General features: G+C 29.6%; 2 protein-coding genes across 3 annotated transcripts in view; both read left to right on the plus strand.

Moving 5' to 3' along the window:
* Positions 1-6,679, plus strand: part of LOC148301126 (kinesin-like protein KIF21A) — a 139,387-nt gene extending 132,708 nt beyond the window's left edge. The window contains exon 25 of one of the 2 annotated variants that reach the window (XM_088273748.1): positions 3,357-6,679. In XM_088273748.1, the coding sequence (XP_088129874.1) occupies positions 3,357-3,426 (70 nt within the window). In that variant the 3' untranslated portion in view covers positions 3,427-6,679. Of the gene's footprint in view, positions 1-54; positions 362-3,356 lie in introns of those variants that run through there. The other variant, XM_088273749.1, reaches the window with a different exon arrangement.
* A 4,163-nt stretch (positions 6,680-10,842) lies between these two features.
* Positions 10,843-19,396, plus strand: LOC148301127 (circadian clock-controlled protein daywake-like). Its single transcript, XM_088273778.1, has 6 exons — positions 10,843-10,846; positions 15,166-15,335; positions 16,739-16,809; positions 17,544-17,683; positions 18,433-18,582; positions 19,193-19,396. The coding sequence occupies exons 1-6, from the start codon at positions 10,843-10,845 to the stop codon at positions 19,354-19,356; spliced, it is 699 nt and encodes a 232-aa protein (XP_088129904.1). The 3' UTR covers positions 19,357-19,396.
* The last annotated feature ends 5,328 nt before the right edge of the window (positions 19,397-24,724 follow it).

The raw sequence follows: 24,724 nt of genomic DNA on the forward strand, positions 1-24,724 counted from the left end.
TGTTTTTGTTTAATTTGTCTCGTTATATATGACTGGGGTATTTTGGTTTTGCAGTAGCGGTGAGGTGAAGATATGGCGTTGTCCAATGGCGGAGCAATGAATCGTACCCGACCCTAATCCTAATCTAAATGCCAAATCCTCTCTCATTCCTTTTCACTTTTTCATTTACATTTCTTTGGTTTTGTGCTTTATCGCTTACTTGGCATACATTCTGTACACCCTCGCGCACTCTAGACCTTGGATTTATTTCGCTTCGTTTATCGCATGCTTGTTGAATTTAATTATCCAAATTATCAGTTTGGTTTTTAACCTGTTTTGTCATTGCCTTCAAGTATTTGTTGTAGATAATTTTTAGCATATTTTGTATACACTCCGTGCATTAATTGTACAGTCTACATATATATTTTCATATAAAATATAAAAATGTATTTATTTTATTATTCTTACACTATTTCTTCACTATTACCTATTACGTGTAATATTAAGCTGTCAATTGTATTGAAATACAATAAATTATATATACTTTTACTCAATCCATATAATTATTAGTATTTAAATTTCTGCTCTATTATTCCCAGATATATACATAGATCGAACACTTTCTGAAAACTGACCTAAATCAAAATTTGCAAAAAAAATAAGTTTGTTTAATAAAACAATATTACATAAATGAATTGATATTCTTTTAAATTTTGACAAACATTGCAAGATGTCTGTGTTTATACTTTACTGAAATTTTGCATCATTTTTAATTAGGTCATTTTGCTATTAAGCGTGTAATTTAAACAGAAATATGTGTCACGCTAATCATATTCTTATACACATATCTATTTGATGCTTTGATATGAGCCAGACCTATAATGAAAAACGTCAAAATCTTTCTTTGGCGAATGATTCCTGTCTACTTTTTATTTTTAAAAATATGAAAAGTACATAAAATATATTATTTTTTAAAGTTATGATCGAACTTCTTAAATAAACCAGACTATATTTGACTAAAGTCATTCATAAATGGTCAGTAATAATCATTACATACATATTTATAAAGGTGGATGGCTTTTTTTTAATTTGTGATTATAATTTACTTGTGGTCAGGTTTGGTAGGGTAGATTTAATTCTTTAAATGTGTCAGAAATAGATATGTATTGACCGTACAGTACAGTACAGGTCTTCAATCATAATAAGAACAGTCAATGTGTCACTGACTCAATATCAAATATACAAACTGAATTAACTGACCAAAATACGGAAATAGATACTGACCGCACATGACTTCGATAATTATGTATTTTTCTTATAAAATGAACCGTGATTGCGAGTTGAAATGATTTGCAGTTCTCGGTTTCTGGATTCGGTTAGTGTATGGCTCTTCCTGTTTGTGTGTATGCATGTCTCGCACATCACCTGGTGTTACCTCCACTACCTCAAGTCTTGTTGACCCCCCTCCGTGCATTTTGCCCCTCTGACAGTGTAACCGCAGGTTGTTATCATTTTACTATAATGTTTTCTGTGTGCCGCCTTGTCTTGTCCGCTTCCACTTCCGATCAACTTGAGAAACCTCATTTATCAATTTCAGAAATCTCATTTCGCTTTCGCTGAGGTCACTTCATAATATAATAATCACTTTCTTATCTTTTTATGTACAAACCACTTTTCGCTGCCTGCAAAAAATTTTTAAATTACTCAATTTATTTTCATTAATTGATTCGGCAGTCACTTTGTGGTAAAATCTATCCATTTTTAATTAATGTTTTACTTAGTAAATACCACCATTTCTTAAAATCTACTGTGACACGTGTTTCGATGCATTCTGCTTCATTTTCAAGCACCGTTTACGTTGGTTGAAAATGATGTGGAATGCATCGAAACACGTGTCGCAGTAGATTTTAAGAAATAGTGGTATTTACTAAGTAAAATATTACTTAAAAATACTTAATTTATGCCTGCAAAATAGCAATTTTCAAACCACGAGTATATGAAATATTAAGAAATTCATTTTCGTATATACTAGTACTGTCCGCCTCCGTAGTTAAATGGTCAGCACGCTCGGCCACCATTCTGGAGGTCCCAGGTTCGATTCCCAGCGGGGGGTAAATAAATATAAGCGTATTAATTGTTAAATCAAACACAGATTTTTTCAGCCTACTAAATTATATTTTATTGTTAAAAAACACACATGTATTAATATTGTGACAATTTTTTTGCCTAGTTATGGCATTTTTAAATGAATGTTTGAAAATGCCATAACTAGGCGAAACAATTGTCACAATATTAATTTTCATGTGTTTTTTAACAATAAAATACAACGTTTTATTTAACAATTAAAACATTAATTAAAATGGAGTTCTACAAATTAAACGCCAAATAAATACAGTGATTTTTCACTCTAAAATTTATTCAATAGTACCAGATGTTGGGCAGGACCCCTTCCTGAGCGATGGTCACGCAATGATTCTTTTAAACCATTTGACTCATGTGAAAATGTTAGAACCACGCTTCTGGCGTGCACACCACACCCGACCTATTAATAAAAACTTTGTATTACATATTTATCTACGCTCTTGCATGTTGATACTGCGCATTTACTGCATGCCATTTACAAGTTGTTTTGCTCTTTTATCTAATTCATATTCTACCAATCCACCCGATTCATTTTTATTTCTTCTAATATCCATTACTCATTCATTACCACCGCAAAGCTTTTGTCATCACCGTCTAATTACGTTAATTCATAAAAGTCGGCGCTATTTGTGCTTTCCAACTAATATGTTTATTTATTTGTTATAATACTCACTGTTTAATCATTTTTTTAATTATCAAACTTTTTTTGCTTTAAACTTTTGATTCATTAAATTTAATAATTTTAATGACAATCCTTTTTGAACTTAATATATATCAATTTGGCATTAACTTTGTGGAAAAACAGGATGATTTAATTTAACACTTGTGTATGGACACTTTTTAAGTTTATTAATATAAACACCACTTGTTTCGAGGACATATTTAGTTCTCAAAACTAGTTGTGTTCACATTAAAAATTCTCTGATTAGTTACTCAAAAGTCTAGTCCTTTCATTTTTGTATTAAAATTTATCAATATATTTATTTCTCATTGTTTCATATCATCATCATTTATGTAATATTTGATGTGTTGCTAATAAAACATGATGTGTATAATTTTACATACTATTTTGATAATCGATTTTTCATTTTCCACAGTACCTTTTTTCAGTATTTGTGTTATAATTTCTCGTTCCATTGTTCGTGTAATTTGACTGTAGTTTCGTACAGAAAATGCCTATTTTATTTTTATTTATTTTTTTGTTTTTTTTTTTCCTAAATCCTGTGATTTTGCAGCGGGGGGAAGGTGAGATTTTGGAAGATCAACCCGGAGAAAATAGAAAATATCCTGGAGGGGGATAGCTGACAATTACCTAAACCCAGGTCACGGAGAGTCAACGAATGCTATCCTTCGTATTATAGCAAAAGATTGAAGTTTGCTATAAGAAAATAAATGTTTTTTCTCTAGTTATGTAGTGTAGAATTTTATCCAAAGACTTAACCGAATCGATCGATCGATACTTTCTGTTAGACAAAGAGATTGTGATAATATTTATGATAGAATCGTAGTGAGTTTGTTGTCAAAAGGCAGGAAGCACAGATTAGGGCCAAATCTTCGACATCTTCGAGACGAAACATTTTTAGTAACCATCTCATTGTTTCCCGAGATTTTTCAGACGCTCCGTTATAGGGAGTCATATCTATTGAACTTTGTACCAGTTTTATTAAATAACATATATTACTGAAGGAGTCCAAATATATATATGAGCAATTTACCAATATTTATAGTATATTTTTTTATGATAGATAGCAAAGCGTAGAACGCACTTTACCACGTTCATCCAGCTTTTTATTTTGTTATTATTATTAGATATTTCTCATATTTACATTACGTACATAAGAAATCAGTCCCAAATACGAGAGGCTAACAAATGTTAATCATTATATTTAAATAATTTAGTATACGTAAAATCTATATTAGTAATATTATATAAAGCTTTTTAGCTTAGCGTTCAGCTATTTTCCTTCAATTCTTTGACATGACTTGAATAATGATTATTTTTTTAATGTTTTTATTGAAATTGGAAATGAAAAAATCCTTTTTCCTTGTACCTTTTTTAAAAATTTAATCAACCTTTAAAATATTTGTAATAATTTTGTTTTTGTATGAAATAAATGCAATGTTACATAAATATTGTAAGTTATATTCATTGAAACAAAAATTTATATACTGCATTATTTAAATCAATAAATAATTTTACATTATGTATAAGTACTTATATGCTAAATTTTACGGTATTATAAGTTGACGCTTTGTGAATCAGTTTTCTTATGACTCTTCCTTTACTTATAAATCTTTTTTGTAGAACAAGATCTTATATGAATCTTTATAATATTTTTGAGAAAATATTCCTCGAACATTATTTTAATTTAAACTTTATTTGATCTTATTTTGTACCTGTTTTCTGAACTTTATTAAAACTATTATGTATAAGTAAAATTAAACTCTATTTTATAACTAGAGAATTTTATAAGTATAGAACTTAATAAAATGATCTCTCGTAATTTATCGTCACCAACAATCCTACTTTAATTTTTATTTTTATTTTTTAACCTTATTGATTAATAATTGTGTTTATTGACATTCCTACATTAATTATATCATAATTATTTTGTATTGTATGTTTCTCAAAACTATGCAATGCTACCTCGGCTGTCCAAACTTAAAACACAGTAAGGGACAATTTTTTGTAGTATGTTTTTTTTGCATTTTTGGACTAAGTAGAATCTAATTAGTCCAAAAATGCAAAAAAAACGTACTACAAAAAAATGTCCCTTACTGTGTTTTGAGTTTGGACAGCCGACCTGCAATTGCGTTTTAACAAGCATTCTATGTTGTATTCTGCTAGAGTATAAATATTTTTTTTTTATATTTGTGGAATTTATTTTGCTGATTTCAACTAGTTAATCGTTTGACAATAAGACAATACTAATTATATTACAAATTTATGATCTTAGTTTCAATTCTGATACTGAAATATTAATTCACGCTGTGTATAAATTTGTTTAAATAACAAGTGTTTTTAAAAAAAGGCTACGGCTTAAACCTGTTTTAGTTTTGTGTACAACAGATAAATGATAAAGATAAGTTGACGTTTTATAAAATACTATAAGTTTTTGTTTTTCAAATTAAAATTTAATCAAACTAAATGTATAACTATCTATTTTGTGTAATTTAAATGATGAATGGGTAAATAAATAACATTAATATAGTAGACCAGATGTTCTTAACCTTTTTTCGCTTTTTCCATGATAGAAGATATTTTATTTTCTATTTTACCATTTCTAAATGGTGTCAACATCCATCCTCACATTTTCTTTTAATAATTTACTGGAAATTTTTATAACCCTCCTAATTTTTGCTATCATAGAACCGTACTTTTTTGTCCTAAATTCATAAAATCGACCCTAATCACTTATATAACTCTTGATATTAACCTTTGTCACTGACTTTGGGAATCAATACTACAACCTTTTCATTTCTAATGACCACGTTTATTCTGATTCAATTTGTGCCGTGTTTGTGAAAATTTTAAACCAATCCGTCTACTTCTTTTCAAGGCACCAATGTACGAAAACTGATTTTTTATGTATCAGGATATTCAGTTTCTTTAATTGGTATAAGTCAATATCAGAGCAGGCAAGAGGCTGCTTGCCGCCGTAAGAACGCAGACTCCTTACTCCTGGTCCAGACCCTTGCAAATCAATACTCCATACGCATAGTGGTCAGCTCAGTGATGAATTATAATCTAAACAATGTCACAATCGACTATTCTGTCATTAAAAATGTAAAAAGTAAATGGAGATATTACCATTACTATCTCTTAACATCCTTAAATATATTTGTAATATCTCCTTTAATTCTATACAGATATTAAAATTGAGAATAATACAAATTGTTTTATTTTGTTTTTTTTTCTTACTTTTAAATAAATTTCATTATCCTATTATTATTGCATTATTTGCTTTAAAATATTATTCATTATTTTTAAATAAAAACATGTAATTTTTTCTTATATTGTTAGCCAATACTTAAAATATAAAACTCAACTTATTTTTTCATTATTTGTATGTTAACTTCTTGGGCTGCAGTCATGACATGAGTGGCACAGCTGTATCCGTCAATTACAAAAATAATGTAAGCGTAATTACGCTTGCCACTCGTAACTCGCGACCTTTAATTTCACGACTGTTAACTAATCGTTTGCAGATAGTTTTTCTTAGGTTATTATGGTGATGTTTACGTTAATTGTCGGAGCATCCATCGCCTCCAGTCCACTGTCATAACACCATAATCACTTTAAAAAAGCTGTGTGCATTATATAATTTTATTTGAATATTTATATGTTTGCAGATCTTGTATAATAACATTTTTTGTTAAATTATTTACGTATTATAACTAGTCATGATTTTTTACATATTACACTTTATTGGGTTCTGTCCATTAGCTTTTAGCAATTAAATATTATCTAACTTATTTAGTAAACATATTTGTAATGTATTCAATCAACATCTCATTATTTCTTATGTAATTGAAATAAATATATATAAAAATTTCATTAATTTTTTTTATTTTCACCTTCATCTTACATAACGTGGGAATATGATCCCCGGATCCCGGAGGTATTCCAATTCCATAGATCTCCATATTAGCAGCTTAGGATTTTCTGGATTGAAATGAGATTTGTTATATCTATTTATATATATATTTGTTAACGTCATATATCAAAATTTGTTAATTTTCAGTTTTGCATGTTTTCGGAATGCCTAGAAAATGTACTATATCCCAGCAAAAGCGGCATATTTTTAACGTTATATTTACCCGCTACAGGGCAGAAATTGTTGTTTTTGCATTTTGAAGAAAAGTCATTAATTAATTTTTTTTTAAATATACTTAATATTTTTTAAATGGAGAAAAAATATTCAGGTTTTACCTAAAATGATCTGTTGTACAATAAAAAGTTCAATTAGTGGCTCGATATTTATTTTTAACACATTGTATTATATTTTTAAACTTAAAAAACGATATCCTGAATAATCAAGTTTTTTGATTTATGACGTTGTTGAAAGGAGTGAGCGATATGTTTACTTAAGTAAATTAAAGCGTTTATTGTAAGCATGCAATATCAATTGCATCTTCTAGTGGTACCGGAAGCATACAATGATGATGAAGGGGTGACGAATACACCAGCTTAATTACGAAGCAACATGCAATATAACAACAATAATGTCCAAATACCTGTTCACAAATCTGGATTATCTCCAATTATAGGAGTTATTTTTTGCCATCTCATCAAAGATGAAGAAGAATATGGAAGTCTGGGCATTTACGGGGCTGACGACCATCATAGGCTGGTTTAAATGATCACTTTACACACCAATAGATGTCTCTAGTGAAGTTCTAGTGATTCAAGAACAATGTTTCTAGATTGGTTCATATATATATATAAAACTTCCAAGAATTTGAGTAGTGTGGTTATCAATAATGGGTAGAATTGGTGAATGTTACACGTGTGTAAAGTGATTACTATATTTAGTGAATACCAATATATATAAACCAATCTAGAAACATTGTTCTTGAATCACTAGAACTTCACTAGAGACATCTATTGGTGTGTAAAGTGATTACTTAAACTAGCCTATGACGGTCGTCAGCCCCGTAAAAATGCCCAGACTTCCATATTTTTCATCATCTTTGATGAGATGTCAAATTATAATTTGAACAATAATGTAGCAATCCTAATAAATTTTGTTACTTAAAGTCATTAACTGCAATACATATTTTTAGACAATAGAATTTCATGCAAATGTAATTAATAATAAACCCATAATTGACAATAAGACAATGATTAAAGCCTCCCACCATTGTACATGTTTCCACTGATAATAAATAAAAATAAGAAACAGCTCCTACCCCGACACAACTCTAAAATTTACACTTATAGCTCACATACAGTGTCTGAATATGATGCGAGATGCATTGAATCACGTGTCACAATATATTTTGGTAATTACCAAGCAAAATTAAAACTTTTTAATTAATAGATATTACCACAAAGTGACTGCCGAATCAATTATTGTAATCAATAACAATGATTTTTTCAACAGATTTTTAGTATCCAACGAGAAAAGTAGAGAAGCCAGTGGATGATTCTATTCTTAAGAATTTTGAAAAGGAAGCAGAGAAATTTACTGTTGAAGTCAGATCTTGAGAATGTAGCGCAGAGATAAAGCCAGTACGATGAGTCTCTGTTGATGACTAATGAAAAGTGTGAGGCCCTTCCTTTTGAGTAATTTTGAGGGCCCAAGTAGGAAAGCAGCATTGGGCGCAATCAAGTGTATGTACATACATATATACATATTCTGTAAATAATAATAATAAATTTCGATAATTTATATAGCGCCATTTTCGTACAATACTACTTCAACGGCTCTGTAGGTACATTAGTTTGTATCTACTTCATTCTTTAAACCCTTATCCCCCCACCCAATGGTGCATAGGGCACTGCATCATATAAATGCAGTGTTGTGTTGATCGTTAACACATGAGGGATAGGCTGAAAGAGAATAGAACGCCATACCAATCTGTCTTTGCAAACAGCATCTCCTCATATATTCTTCATCTTCAAACCCTCATCCACACCCAATGGTGCCGTGCATAGGGCACTGCATCATATAAACGAAATGTTATCTTGATTGTTAATACATGAAGAAAAGGTGATCAGCCCTGCGCTTCAGTCCATGGTAGTATCGAATAAATACTAGAGTGAAAAAATCACATATATTTATTTGACCCCCCCCCCCGTGGGAATCAAACTCGGGCCCTCTAGTACCGTAGCCGAGCGTGTTGACCATTACACTCAAAGGCGGAGATATTATAAATTCTATTAACGTTTTTATCACCATGAAAAGTATATAATTTCCAAAGTATTTTTCAATAAGAAAAATAAGGTACGATATTTTTATTCATCAGCTGTACCCGCACGCATCGCTGTGGCTGTCTAGTAGAACGGGAAAGAAAGAAAAGAGAAAGCAGACTACTCTAATGTTTTTATTATAACAATGTTTGTGGGTATACAATATTTTAGTAACTGTCAAGAAACACGCTGCTGCCATGAAAATTATGTTTAAGATTTCGTATCGCTGGTAACAGCGTAAGTTTGACAGTTGGCGCTGCCGTTGTGTTTTTTTTTGTATTTTTTAATGCTTTAAACTGTTATAGGTGAAAAAAAACCTCTCGCAAATACCCAAACCGCTACACTACGGAGCCGGGCTATCTCTAAATTTGATAAGATGCATAGGGTCTGAAATATAACTACTTAGGTACCATATTACTTTTTTTAATCTGTATATCCAGAACTTCCTACGATAATGAAATATATTTTGTTTTGTAGGTAAATAAATGTACGAAAATTAATTTATTTCTACTTCGTTTTTTCACAGCTTCTATAGTTTCACAGTAAATTATGTTGATTGAGAGGAAGTGATTTTTTATTGATTTTTTTACCAGAAATTTTAGTACAGTCGAACACGATATAACGGCCTAATTGGGGGTAGGTGGTGTCCGTTAAAACCGAAAGTGTTATATTAAAATACATTTAAAATAATAAAATAAAAAATATATATATATATGCACACTGTATAAATACAGTGTGGAATTTTGTTTATATTTTGTTTTGTTATTTATATCTAAAGATATAAATAAACAATACTCATGTCCGCCTCCGTGGTGTAATGGTCAGCGTGTTTAGCTACCTTGCTGGAGGTCCCGGGTTCGATTCCCAGGGGGGTGAAAATAAATATTAGTGATTTTACACTGAAATATTTATTTAATATTACCCTGGACTGGTTCCTGAAGCGCAAGAGTGATCACCTTGCCTTCGTGTAAGTAATGATCAAGATAACACTGCGTCAATTCGATGCAGTGCCCTATGCACCATTGGGTGCGGATAAGGTTATATAAGTAAAACAATACAAAATTCTAGTTGAGATTACCGTGGCCGCTAAAATTTTTTTACATGCTGCGTACGCAAACAATTTTGCCCTGTTAATATTATACATGTATTAACAGGGTTTTTTTACATTTGACATTTACATCCAAAGCTCGTTTAAAAGAAGTCCGTTATATCGAGGTTTTACTACAGTTACATTTCCGAACGTATACTTCTTATCAAAATGAAAATTAAAACATTTTATAGACAATCATTTTTGCCGATTTCTTTTAGCTCTTACCGTTTTTTGAAGAAAAAATATATTTTTTAAAAACAATAAAAAAGACAGGTACATGTTTAGGTCGCTACGGAGAGAGCGGACTTCTAAATTCCCCCGAACTAATAGAAAAACAGAATATATATAGTCATACTACAAAGGTAATAATATTTCTAATAAAGTGCGTTTATAAAGATGTGTATGACTAAGTATTTTATTTATCAGAGCTGATGTTGTCAGCCTCGAGAAACCCCTTCTCTAGCAAATTCGCTCCACTCAAATACATATACTCACCTACATAAACTCACATTATTATCCATTCAGTCAGTCTGAAATACCATGCCACTATATTCCCAGTAAACCTGCGCTTGTGATTACATTGAATCTATATCAAACCCTTAATTTGTAAACATTTTACTGTACAATAATTACGAAGATATTTTATTTTAAAATGAAGCTTTTTATATTAAGTGTATGTCTAGTCTATAGTTTTAGCGTGGTGCAAACGATGACAATGCGTAAGTAACCTTTATTTATTTATTTTTAAAGCTTCACACTTTTTTCTTTGCCTAAGTTGATGTAGTATCGCTATATTTATTGTGTATTTCTATGTAATATGTTTTTGAAAATTGGCTTCAGCCGTAAATAAATACATTCATCGCATTTAAAATAGTAAAAAAATCAATAAATATTAATTTTACTGTTGGTATTTTTTTTAACGATTCTATATCAAAAACATACTAATTTAATTAATTATTTTTCATCTTAAATTATCAATACCGTGGCATCAAATGTTTTATCATTTAAAAATTGTTCAAAACTCCCACTTATTAACAATTGAAACATTTTATTTCTTATGAAAAATGACAAAAATCAAAATATGTAATCAAAGTATTCGAGTAAAGTTACTTTTGTATATTAATAATTTTTAAGGTATTCTAAAGTGGTTTATTAAACAATCACACGCAGTTAAACTATTCCTATCACCTATAATATTATATATATATATACTTTATTATATATATATGTATATATATATATATATATATATATATATATATATATATATATATATATATATATACATATATATATATATATATATATATATATATATATATATATATATATATATATATATATATATATATATATATATATATATATATATATATATATATATATATATATATATATATATATATATATATATATATATTGGGTTGATGCAAAAGTTTTGACCGTTTTTTACATATATTTTTTTAATTTTTTTTTTCTTGTGTATTATTTATTTAATAAATTATATAATTTCCATCAGTTCTTATAACCTTCTCCCATCTTTCTATCAACTTATTAATACCAGTAGTATAAAATTCCGTGGATTTTGATGCGAAAAATGAAGTAAGGGATGTTTTTACCTGCTCTATTGAATAATTTTTTTCATCATTTAAATTTTTTTGCAGTGATCGGAATAAATGAAATTCAGAAAGAGCAAGATCTGGAGAATACAGTGGATGCTTGATAACATCCCAATTTAACTCATTTAGCTTGTGTTGGGTCATCATAGCCACATGTGGTCGCGCGTTGTCGTGATGAAACACTGCCCCTTTTCTGTTTACCAATTCTGGTCTATCCTTTTGAAGGGCCATGTTCAATTTGGATAAATGCTGACAATATCGTTCTGCTGTACTTGTCTTATCGTGTTCCAAGAGTTCAAATTACACAATACCCTTATTATTCCACCAAACACAAAGTATAACTTTTTTTATGGATTTCGGCCTTCGAAGTTGTTAATGGGGCTTGTCCAGATATAATCCAATGTCTTTTTCTTGTCACGTTGTTGTACACGACCCATTTCTCATCTCCCGTCACCAAACGATGCAAAAAAGGTTCATGTTTTTGTCTCGCACTCAAAGCAACGCGCGTTGAAATACGATCCAATAAATTGGCAGCCGACAATTGATGAGGTATCCAAACGTCGTACCGCGAAACCATTTCCATACGCTTCAAATGTCTTAATGCGATTGTTTGGTTGACTCCCATCATTGACACAATCTCTCTGATGGTTAGACGTGGATTGATGTCAATTATGACTTTTAATTCGTCTTCATCAGACTTCAATGGCCGCCCGGTACGTGGTTTATCAATGAGTGAAAAATCTCCAGATCGGAATTTTGCAAACCATCTTCGTACCTGTCGAACTTTGATGACATCTGCTCCGTACACTTCACAAATGTTTTTGGTTGCCACACTCGCGGTATTGTCTTTACGGAATTCATAAAGTAAACAATGACGTAAATGCACTTCATCGAACGACATTTTGAAAAAATACAAGGGGTTATTACTGTACTCTGGCCAAGCCAAAACTGAATAGAAAGTAGAGGGAAAGCATCCTTTATACAATGGAATCATAAAAAAAGAAGATACTATTCATAATTTATGAAAAAAAATTTTTTACCTGGGATCATAAAAAACGGTCATTACTTTTGCATCAACCCAATATATATATATATATATATATATATATATATATATATATATATATATATATATATATATATATATATATATATATATATATATATATATATATATATATATATATATATATATATATATATATATATATATATATATATATATATATATATATATATATATATATATATATATATATATATATATATATATATATATATATATATATATATATATAATACTCGTTTATATTTACAAACATACGTATATGTATTTATAATGCAATTGTATTTTTTATCACAATCTATGCAACACCAAAAAATGACCCCATTATTTAAAGCCGGTCTTATAATACACGTTTAACCATATTATATAATGTTACATAATACATTTTATATAATAATACACAAACTTTCTTGTTCATATGTTATGTTAATACATTATATATTTTTTGTTCATACTATTTTTCTCCTTACAAAGATCTTTTAATAATTACTGTATTTTTTTTAAAACTTTTTTTAGAAAATAGTAATTTTATCTATACGAAATAATGATCAAACTTTTGATATTGAGATCGAATGAACGTATATTGGTTTCATTTATTAGTTTGGCAGTCACATTGTACTATAACATTTATGCATTTTTAATTTGAATATTACTTTGTAAATACCACTTTTTTGTTTTGTTTTAACATTCATTCTACCCTTATCCGCACCCAATGGTGCATAGCGCACTGCATCGTATTGACGCAGAGTTATCTTGATCGTTATTTACATGAAGGCAGAGTGATCACTCCTGCCCCTCAGGGACCAGTCCAGGGTAATATTATATAAATATATTAGAGTGTAAAATCAGAAATACTTCTTGTCACCCCCCCCCCTGGGAATCGAACCCGGGACCTCCAGTACATAGATTTTTTTAGTAAAAGGTCTTATTTTTTAGTAAAGATTTCTAGAAACAAGTATTACCGTAATTATTTTTAAAAACATATAATTTCTGCATATGAAAAACAATAGGTACCATAGAAAATTCATGAATAATTGAATTTAAAAATAATGCGCCATTTATAATCAAAATAATATTTAAAGCTATATTGTATGTAGACCCTGAAAATTAATTGATCGGTGCAACCAGTAAATTTAATAACAAAAAAGGCAATTACCTTTGTGGTAAAATCAATTTCAAGTGGTAAAAAAGTGAAAAAATGTGGTAAAAGTGTTTTCTTTAATAATTTAAACTTTTTTTCTTATTTAATTTTTTTATTTGGCTCAAAGTTTGTGGAACAATATAATGAATCAAATTTTTAAAAAGTAAGATACTTGTATAAGACCACTTTTTTAGTTTATTAGTGTAAACACGGCTAGCTGACATATCTGCACATATGAGAACATCTGCAGTTCTCGAAACTGGTCATGTTTACATTAATAACCTCAACAGTAAAAACTTTGAAAGTTTTTTTTTACTTTTTACATTTAAGCCTTTTTTCATACCAAATGTCGCTCACTCCTTTCAAGAACGTCATAAATCAAAAAACTTGATTTTTCAGGAGAACGTTTTTAACGTTTAAAAATATAACACAATGTATTAAAAATAAACATCAAGCCACTTATTGAACTTTTTACTGTGCAACAGATCTTTTTAGGTAAAACGTAAAGGGTTTTTCTCCATTTGAAAAATATTCAATATATTCAACAAAATAATTAAACAATACCTTTTCTTCAAAAAGCAAAAACAACATTTTCTGCCCTGTAGCTGGTAAATATTAAATTAAAAATATGCCTCTTTTGCTGGGATAAAGTACATTTTCTGAGCATTTCGAAAACATGCACAACTGAAAATTGACGATTTTTGATTTATGACGTTCTTGAAAGGAGTGAGCGATGTATGTATAAACATATTTATTTTGATAAATAAATACTGTTATGAATCTGTAATACTAGGAAGGTATTTCATACCTTCCTAGATTCTATAGAATTGCATAAACCTCAGTCACTTTGAAGTCTAATTATCTGGCTACCTGAGAAAAATTCGCTTTTCATTCAATACACGATTGAGCTCATTTTCCAACAACCTAACAATAAAAGCATGTGAAATATTTACACACAAACATAGAAACATAGTTTTTTTACTGTATCCATTACACAAGAATACTGCAAAAATAATTGCACCGTTATTTGATTGAATAATGCAAATAACGAGTACAAAATATGTATGAAGATATATCGCTGGTTAAATGCTAAGAGCCACAACACATAAAAATAAAATGATGAACCACAACACAAAAAACATTTATAGTAAGGTGAGTATGTATCACGAAGTATCTGCAAAAAATATTTAAGAATTTTTTTATTATTCACAGTTGACATATTCAAAGTGTGTGATCGCGAAGATCCCGAGTTGGATGACTGTTTGAAAACTAACATCCAAAGTGCTATCAAAGATTTGTGTGCAGGGGTCCCCGAACTCAAACTGAAATCCTTGGACCCCCACATTCAGAAGGAACTAGTCATCGAATACAAGCGGAATCAGGTATGAAGACATTATTATTCTAGTCCGGGGATGGCTAGGTTGCTTGGTGTTCCTCCTTAGGACTTTGGATAGGGACTTTGAAAGCTTTAGTAATCGTTTTCGTATTTGATCGCGAAAAGCTCTGCATGATCGATTGAATACCGAAATACTTATTTTCGAATCCAGGTATTGCGATTTTTTTTTGCAGGTGGGTCTTTTTTTTGTTTTTTTTTTATCTTTGTTGCAAGTTACATAGGTTGAGTACTTTAATCTAATTTAAGCTTTTATTTAAAACATGTTTAAATAAAAGCTTTGAAGTTTTATTAACTTTAATCTTCATAAGCAAAATTTCAATGAACTCTTTACAAATTAATAAAACGTGCAGAACGCATCGAAACACGTGTCACAATAGATTTTAAGAAATTGTGGTATTTACCAAGTAAAACCTTTGTTAAAAATGGATTTATATTGCTACAAAGTGACTGCCGAATCGATGAATGAAATTAAATAACTAAGGCAGGAAAAATATGTGAAAAAATACTCCACTTTTCTTCATGAAAAAAAAATAATATTACCATACATTAACTAATGGTTGAAATTTAAAAAAATGTATATGATTATTTGTAGACTTAATGACCACACGTGTTTGCTCGATGCCAGTTCTAGGTCAAAACGTCATTTGTAATTACCCTTGCTCTTAAAATCAACTTTTGCAACCTTGGCTCACAGTCATCTTGCATGCAATTATTACATAAATGTAAATCATAATTAATCATAAACATCACATCTAAACTAGTTTAAATAAACTAGATTAAAAACTCAACAAAACATGTTCTTTGTTCAGAAATAATCATAAAAATATAAACAAAATAAGTTTTTTATTTGGCGATATACAGTGAAACCTTTATCTATCGTTCCTTGAATAATCGTTTTCCCGGATGTGTCGTTTATTTCTTCTACATTCGACGTCAAAATTCCTTAACTTTATTTGCAAAGCCGAAATACAGTAAAAAAACAACTGTCGATCACAGATTATTTAAAATGCAATAAACTTAAATGTTTTTTGGTTTTGTTCAGCTTTGTTTAAAAAAAAATCTTAAATTATATTCTTCTTGGAATTTTAACCTATCTAGGTTATGCAGATTGGGAGGACGATATCTTTACTCTATCGCATCTCCTTTGTATTGACTTCATAATCCCGCATTCATTGTTTTCTCGTATTTATAGTTTATTTCAATAGGCCCCTTTGAAAACGATAGAGGTTTCATTGTAGTAATATTTATAATTTCATTATTATTTTTTAGTAATACATTCTGTTTGTAAGGTTTTTTTGCCAACCATAAAAAATTCTTCATTTATTCCTTTATTTTACATCTTTATTCCTTTTAACTTTTTGGCAATAAATTTTTTTTTTTTTCTTCCAGATTTCCGGACAAGCTATTCTCCAAAACGTGAGGTCTTATGGGATGAGTAACGCAATCGTTCATGCTGTAAGGTACGAGCATTATTACAATTATAGCGATGATCATATTTTAAATTTTGCGGGATAACATGATGCTTTAAATATAAAATTGTAACTTTTGTATAAGACCACTTTTTTGAGTTTATTAATGTAAACATGACTAATTTGGAGAACTACAGATGTTCTCGTCAACAAATGAAAGTACAAACTAATAAGTAATCAAAAAACTCATTGATTGATTTGGCAGTCACTTTGTGGTAGGTAATACAGCTATTTATCCATTTTGAATCTAAATTTTACTTGGTAAATAACACTATAAAATATTCGTTTTTACCAATTAAAAGTAAAATAGAGATGGGTGGAATTATAACTGATAAAAGGGGTGGAGTTAGGTGTAACAAGGATTTAGAAAGCAAGGATGAGGAATTTCTGAAATTAATGTTTTTTACATTTTTTTTGTGTTGTATTTCTAAATTTTATTGGCCTTTTAATATTACTGATTGTAATAATTTAAGTGTGTGTGCGTCCAAAGAGTGAGAAGTGTATTATTTGATTCACGAACCCTGAAAAATTATTACTTATAACACCTCGACAACGTTCTTTGATTTTAACTTTTAGATTTCTAGCGGTTTGATGTGGATATTTTTTAATATATCAAATATTTTTATCACAATATCCACAAGATTGGATTGCAAAGGATTGTATTTTGCACAAAAATCCCCATATATATTTTGTTTTTACTGTGACATTTTCCTTTACTCTTTCAGATCAAATATCCAAGATGATGTTTTCGAATTAGAAATCGACATGTCGAATAAGGAAATAACAGTCGATGGCAGTGTGAAAGGCGAAGGCAGACTGAACGCCCTTGTCTTTAGTTCTAAGGGTTTTTTTAACAATACAATGTGTAAGTGTATTTCTATATATCCTTGATAACCTAACTTGGGCGGTTCAGTTAATAAGTAGACTGACGTCATAAAACAAAATGCACTTTATATAGAAGTTTGGTTTTTCGAAGTCTGGGTCCCCTTCAAAGTGTTTACCTCCCCGACGCATACATTTATCCTAACGGTGTTTCCAGTTTTGGAAACAGTCCTGGAACGCTTCTTTTGTGATATCCTCCAGCTCTTTCGCCGCATTTGCGTTAATCTCGGGATCATCCCAAACGTGTCTAGTCAAAAACTCGTGAATTCGCTGGAGCGTTGTCGTTTCATCAGCTCATTCAGATTTCAGAACACGTGAGTTTTTGGCCAAACTGTTCACTGTTCTTCCTCACCCGCTTCTATACCCTCCTACTAGACGCCTGAAAATATTATCAAAAAAATTCATGAATATTAACTTAAAAGTGTGACTTGTTTTGTATTAGAATATTTAAAGTATGTTCAAAAATTCTTCTAAATCTATTTTGAGATGTCAATATACATAACTCCTAAGTGGACAAATCGAGATTTGTACATACTTAAAATATTGTCAATGAAATAAGTTCCGTCATTTTTCTTTTTACATTTTATCAATTCATCTTATTCTTCTTATATGTCTACTTCAGGCACTGCATCGTATTGACGAAGTGTTATCTTGATCGTTACTTACATGAAGGCAATGGGATTAATGTTAGTAGTAGTGTGTTACTTAATTGTTATTTTTATTATTATTTAGCGGATGTCACGTGGACGTACAAACTCACAGGGAAGCCGGAAACGAAGGATGGAAAGACTTACATGCGCATTGTAAAATTTTTCATGAGACCGGAAGTACGCAGCATGAAAGTTCATATTCCGAGTATATTTGACGACAATCCAGAACTAAGTATGACATTCTTCATTTATAAATCCTAATTTATTTTCAAATTTATTTTTCATCATAGACAAAATAACACCTATTACAATAATGTACCGTCACTGAGTTTTCCCATGCTGAGGGCACATTTTACTATGCTTATTTATACGAAAAGAAAATCGTTTATATATTTCAGATCTACCTAAATAACCAACTAACTACACGTCACTTCCACACAACATTCACATAGATAACTTTGGAAACGAAAGAAGCTAAAATTTGTGAACAAACTCGAAATGTTGTGTTTATTGATTCAGCAGTTACTTTCCATATTTTATTTTAAAATTGACTGGAATTGGAAGTAAAAGGGGTATTTCTACCACTATTACTTCTAAATCCATTATTAGATACGTATTTCGATGTATCCAGCATAAGCTATGTTCGATAATGATGGTGAATGCACCGAAACGCGTGTCAGAGTATGTTCTAAGAAATTGTGGTATTTCACTAGTAAAATTAATTTTTAAAATATTTTTCGAAAAATCAAAGAAATTGTTGCCAAAGTTGAAAATTCGAAGAAAAAAGTTTTGTTTCAATTAATCTAATGGATACTGTATTTTAAACATTTATTTTTTTCTAGATAAAATCGCTTACGATTTCGCTAACAATAACTGGAGATTGATCTACGGAGAACTACTTCCCATTGTCGAAATTATTTGGGATAAAATTGGAACTGGATACAGCAACAAAATATTCATGAAAATACCTTATAATGAATTATTCCCATCTTCATCCTCGACGTAAAATAAAAATCTTTCTTTCTAATGAATAAAGTGTAAACTTATAACACGTCATTTATGCTAAACTTGAATAATATTTGAAATTGTAAAATATGTATTTCTGTGTAAAATGTGTATATCTGTGTAAAATATTTATATCTGTGTAAAATATGTATATGTATGTAAAATTTGTATATATTTGTAAAATATGTATTTCTTTTAAACCAAAATTCAGTCAAAACTCTGTTACTCTAGTGAACGCTATACGTATTCTATGAAATGCTTTTTTATAAAACTTTTTTAATGTAATTTATTTTTGAATATACGAGTACATTTAATGAAGTAAAAGGCAGATCCTCCTAGCCCCAGAATATACGAGATTGGATGCGGATCAGAATAGTTGAGGTACTGCTTAGAGCAGCCCAATACATGGCTACATACTCTCGAGTGATAGTCGAGTAGAGGAGACCTGACATGACCTATAATGAAGAAGATATATTTAAAAGATGTATCTCAATAAAAAGCTTCTTTTCATCTCACCAATAGATGTCTCTAGTGAAGTTCTAGTGATTCTAGAACAATGTTTCAAAATTGGTTCATATACTGTATATAGAGCCAAGAATTTCAGAAGTGTGGTTGTCAATAATGGGTAGAATTGGTGAATGTTACACGTATGTAAAGTGATCACTTAAACCAGCCTATGACGGTCGTCAGCTCCGTAAACGACCAGACTTCCATGTCAAAAAATAATAAACAAAAATCAAAATAATCAGAAGATGTATGATGAAGAAAAAAATCTCTCAAACCGTGCTCTTACTACAATAAATTATCTACTACTCTAGTTTTCATGGGTAAACTAGTTCTTAGAAAAATATTTTCGTCTTATTTAGTGTTCACTAGGAAAAACATATTTTAAAGATAGTAAAAGTGTGTTTAAATCCTTGTACACAAGTACTGGATTTATCCTCACAAGGGGTGTGCAAAAAATAAATGAAAACAGGCAGTGCGATTGAAATATCCTGAATTTCAGTGCTCGATTTCTCTGTTGGTATTTCATTGAAGATATTAAGTTACGAAATATTTTTTTGATACAAATATTACATTTTAAAATTTGATGTGATATAATATTATTGTATTTATTGTCCTTATGAAAAAGTATTTATTGTGAATAAATTAACACGTGGCAGGGGTCGGGAGACCGCTTGAGTCTCTTTCCATAGGCACTTTTTTATTCTAACATCGTCTCCACTATGTAGTCCCATAAGAATACACAATTTCAAAAAAAGGGAGGTATGGATGTAAATTTTCTGAAAATATATTACAAATTTGCCTTTAATTGAAAACAAAGTTATTTCCAGACATAACCAAGCTTTTGAAAGTAAAAAAAAATAATTTAAATGCTTTTGAAAGTTATAAAATTTAATTAGCGCCATCTCGCGAAATAGTCTAAGATTTATAACTCTTGTGATCATTCAAGTTACAATATACAATATCAGTTTGAATTCAAATACACATGTGATCATTTACAATAAGAAAATTTTGTGTAAATAATAAAAATATTTACATATAGCCCTTAGCACTCGAGAATTTATTTCAACCCTCTTCGAAATCAACGCCCCAACTATACATAAAGGCGGATAATCGAGTAAACGTTGTTGTAAGATGTAGCAATTAATTTATAACTTAAATAATCTTCAAATGCCAGGTTGAAAGCCCTGGGACACTTAGACTTCCATCTTCTTTCATATAAAATAACGAACGATAAATGTTCTATATCAAGTGGAGACCTTTAAAATTGAAATATCATCCGTAGGGTAATAAGAATGTGTCCGATATAATAAATAATTTTAATAATCTCTTCCCAAAATAAAACATAATACGATCGCAAAAAAATACTGTATTTTCTACTTTTACTGTATTTTGTATTTTATGAAGTATGAAACTCATTTACAATCATTAAATTTGTCATTTGTTTCTGGTCTCCTATCCAGGGCCGGTTCAAGAGGTCTGGCCGCCGCACATCACACAATGCTCCCTAATGGTTTCTTCTTCTAATCCTTATCCGCATCCAATGGTGCATAGGGCACTGCATCGTATTAACTCAATTTTATCTTGATCGTTACTTACATGAAGGCAAGGTGATCACTCCTGCGCTTCAGTTACCATTCAGGGAATATTAAATAAATGTTAGAGTCTAAAATCACAAATATTTATTTTACCCCCCCCCCTGGGAATTAAAGCCGGGACGCTATCAAATCAAGTACGGTAGCTAAACACGCTAACCATTACACCACGGAGGCGGACTCAGGCGGAATGGTTTAATCAAACTGAAATGATCGTTTGCCTTTTGCCCATACACAACTTACTACAGACTACAAACAGTCCGGTCCTGCTACTATCTTACATTTCTTAGTTCATAATTTTATATGAATATTTAGATGTCATCAAGTCTTAATTTATGGTATAAATAATGCATCGGCGTTTGCAATACCTAACTGTAAAAATTAACGTCAATTACATAGACGTATAATTTATTGCAGTGTTATAATACTAACGATTTGCATGCACGGTTTAATGCTTTAAATTTACGAACAGGTACTTTAAAACCAATACGATGTGTATACATTCGCGGAATCTGCATAATTATACCGAGTACGCGAACTCTGATTCACGATCTCATTGAGATTCTGGTCAAAGCGACAAGGCATCGAGTAAAAACAACCAAAGCAATTGCATCAGGAATTTTAAAAAATCAAAATATTTCATATTCGTCCTATGTCTCTTTTTGCGGTTTTCCACATCCCTAGACGTATTCGTCATCTTTTTTTCGATAGTCTTCTGGCGTGGATGAGATTATTATGATACTTTTTCGTCCGTGGACATTCCTGCGGTTGCGGAGTGAATAGTACCGTTAAGGGAAATACAAGATCTAAAACTAATTAGTAGTCTTGTCGCATGTGTATTTTGGAACCTGGATACATTTTTTCCAATAGGGTAAAGAGGGGTTCCATTCGGGCGGTCAGGGTCACAACAGTAAAACGCTAAAGCAGTTAAAAGGATCTCGCTGTTAGAAAAGAAACAAACATTCTTTATAATTGGTCCATATCATGATGACATGTGAAACCGGTTAAAATATATGCTAAGGTATTGTTCATATAAATCGCACATTCATTAAGGTCTCTGCTAATTAAAAAAAACATACTAAACTCAATCATGATGGTGCCTTAAAGTGGCATATGAAAGAAAGTGTCATTTCCTAGTAAGTATATAAAATAATTCAGGACAATTCTACATACATTTCATAAAAGTTTCTTCCAGTAAAAAAATTACTTTTTCCAACCAAAAAGTGGGATATGAAAGAAAGTGTCGATTTCAAGAAGGCATTTCCTAGTATATAAAATAAGTTGGGACAATTCTACATACATTTCATAAAAGTTTCTTTCAATAAAAAACTTACTTTTTCCAATCATTTTTTCAAACCTTTTTCCAGTCACAAGATTTTTTCAATTGAAGCATAAACATAACTTCCGAAATTTTAGTAGCGCGGTTGTCAATCAAATGTGGTGAATGTTACAAGTGCATAATCAGTAAGTAATCACTTACACTGTCCCATGACAGGGACGTAGGCCCTGCAAATATATATATATTTATATATATATATATATATATATATATATATATATATATATATATATATATATATATATATATATAAAACCCTTATCCGCACCCGAATGGTGCATAGGGCACTGTGTATTAATCGCAGTGTTATCTTGATCGTTTTTTGCACATGAAGGAAAGGTGATCAGCCCTCCGCTTCAGGTACCAGTCCATGGTAATATTGAATAAATATTACATATATATATATATATATATATATATATATATATATATATATATATATATATATATATATATATATATATATATATACATATATATATATATATATATATATATATATAAATACATATATATATAAATATATATATATATATATATATATATATATATATATATATATATATATATATATATATATATATATATAAATATATATATATAAGTATATATATACATATATATACATATATATATATATATATATATATATATATATATATATATATATATATATATATATATATATATATATATATATATATGTGTATATAAATATATTTATGTATATATATATATATATATATATATATATATATATATATATATATATATATATATATATATATATATATATATATATATTTATATATATATATTTATATATATATATATATATATATATATATATATATATATATATATATATATATATATATATTATATATATATTTATCGATATATATATATTTATCGGGGGCATACTGCAAAATGTGACAATTATTGTGATTTTCGTTGATTTAAATCGTTAAAAACTATCCCGAATTTCGAGAATTTATTTCTCGAATTAAAATTTTATATTAAACTTCAAATCGTGATTTTAAAAATATATAAAATCCCTTGTGAGTATTATTTTTATTTTTAAAACTTACTTTTTATTCGGGTTATGTTCATGATATTTATCAGTTACTTATACCTATATATTGCAGATATACAAGCATGTATAATAAACATATATTTTTAAATAACCAAACCATGTTGAAAAATAATGGTCTCAATTAATTTTTATGACGTTTAATGTGCAACCTGCAACTTTTTAGATAACTTTTTTTACTCATTCTTAATGTCTAAAGTTTTAAACCTAAAAATAATAAACTCACGGTGGAAGGATTCAAGATGAAGGGCTTAATCCTGTTTTTGTTTTATGCGTTTTTTAACCAATCCAACTTTGGTCATTATGTTTCAATCGCCGCCTTATAATTTCGCTCTTCTCACAGACAAAGGAATGGTCATCAATTTTTGCATCCATATACAGGGTGGCGCGATGGGTATTGACGGTTTTAAGTGTTTTATTATGGATATCATAATGAAACTACCAAGGTCAAACCTAATACAGGTTCATCGAAAAATAATGCCAACATTTAAAAAAGATCTGTTTAACAAAAAACTATTACAAGTGATTTCTAACAAACATAATAACAATATTAACCTGTCCAGGAGTATGGTCGTATATGTACAACCAATACAAAACATGATTTATGACGTGATTTATATTAAAACATGTTTAAAACATGATTTATGTCAAAATTTAAGATGTTTTGATAAATCATATTTACTGGGGTAATATTTTTTTATTCAAGAAAATATGTTACTTATGGCATCGACTATGATATAAAATTATAAAAACTAAAATAAACTCATTCCTGGACAAGTTAAAATGTGAGGAAAAAGATTTTAAAAATCGTACCTTAGTATGTTTCAATATGTGCACC

Source organism: Brachycentrus maculatus, unplaced genomic scaffold (genome assembly GCF_059751285.1).
Source record: "Brachycentrus maculatus isolate JH-2025_06_01 unplaced genomic scaffold, ASM5975128v1 h1tg000602l, whole genome shotgun sequence".
Taxonomy (NCBI): domain Eukaryota; kingdom Metazoa; phylum Arthropoda; class Insecta; order Trichoptera; family Brachycentridae; genus Brachycentrus; species Brachycentrus maculatus.

What these genes read in the sequence shown, in the direction of transcription:
- LOC148301127 (XM_088273778.1), top strand. An exon ending in TCGAATACAAGCGGAATCAG is followed by an intron (nt 15,336 to 16,738) that starts GTATGAAGACAT and finishes TTTTTCTTCCAG; the next exon opens with ATTTCCGGACAAGCTATTCT. An exon ending in TTTTTTTAACAATACAATGT is followed by an intron (nt 17,684 to 18,432) that starts GTAAGTGTATTT and finishes ATTATTATTTAG; the next exon opens with CGGATGTCACGTGGACGTAC.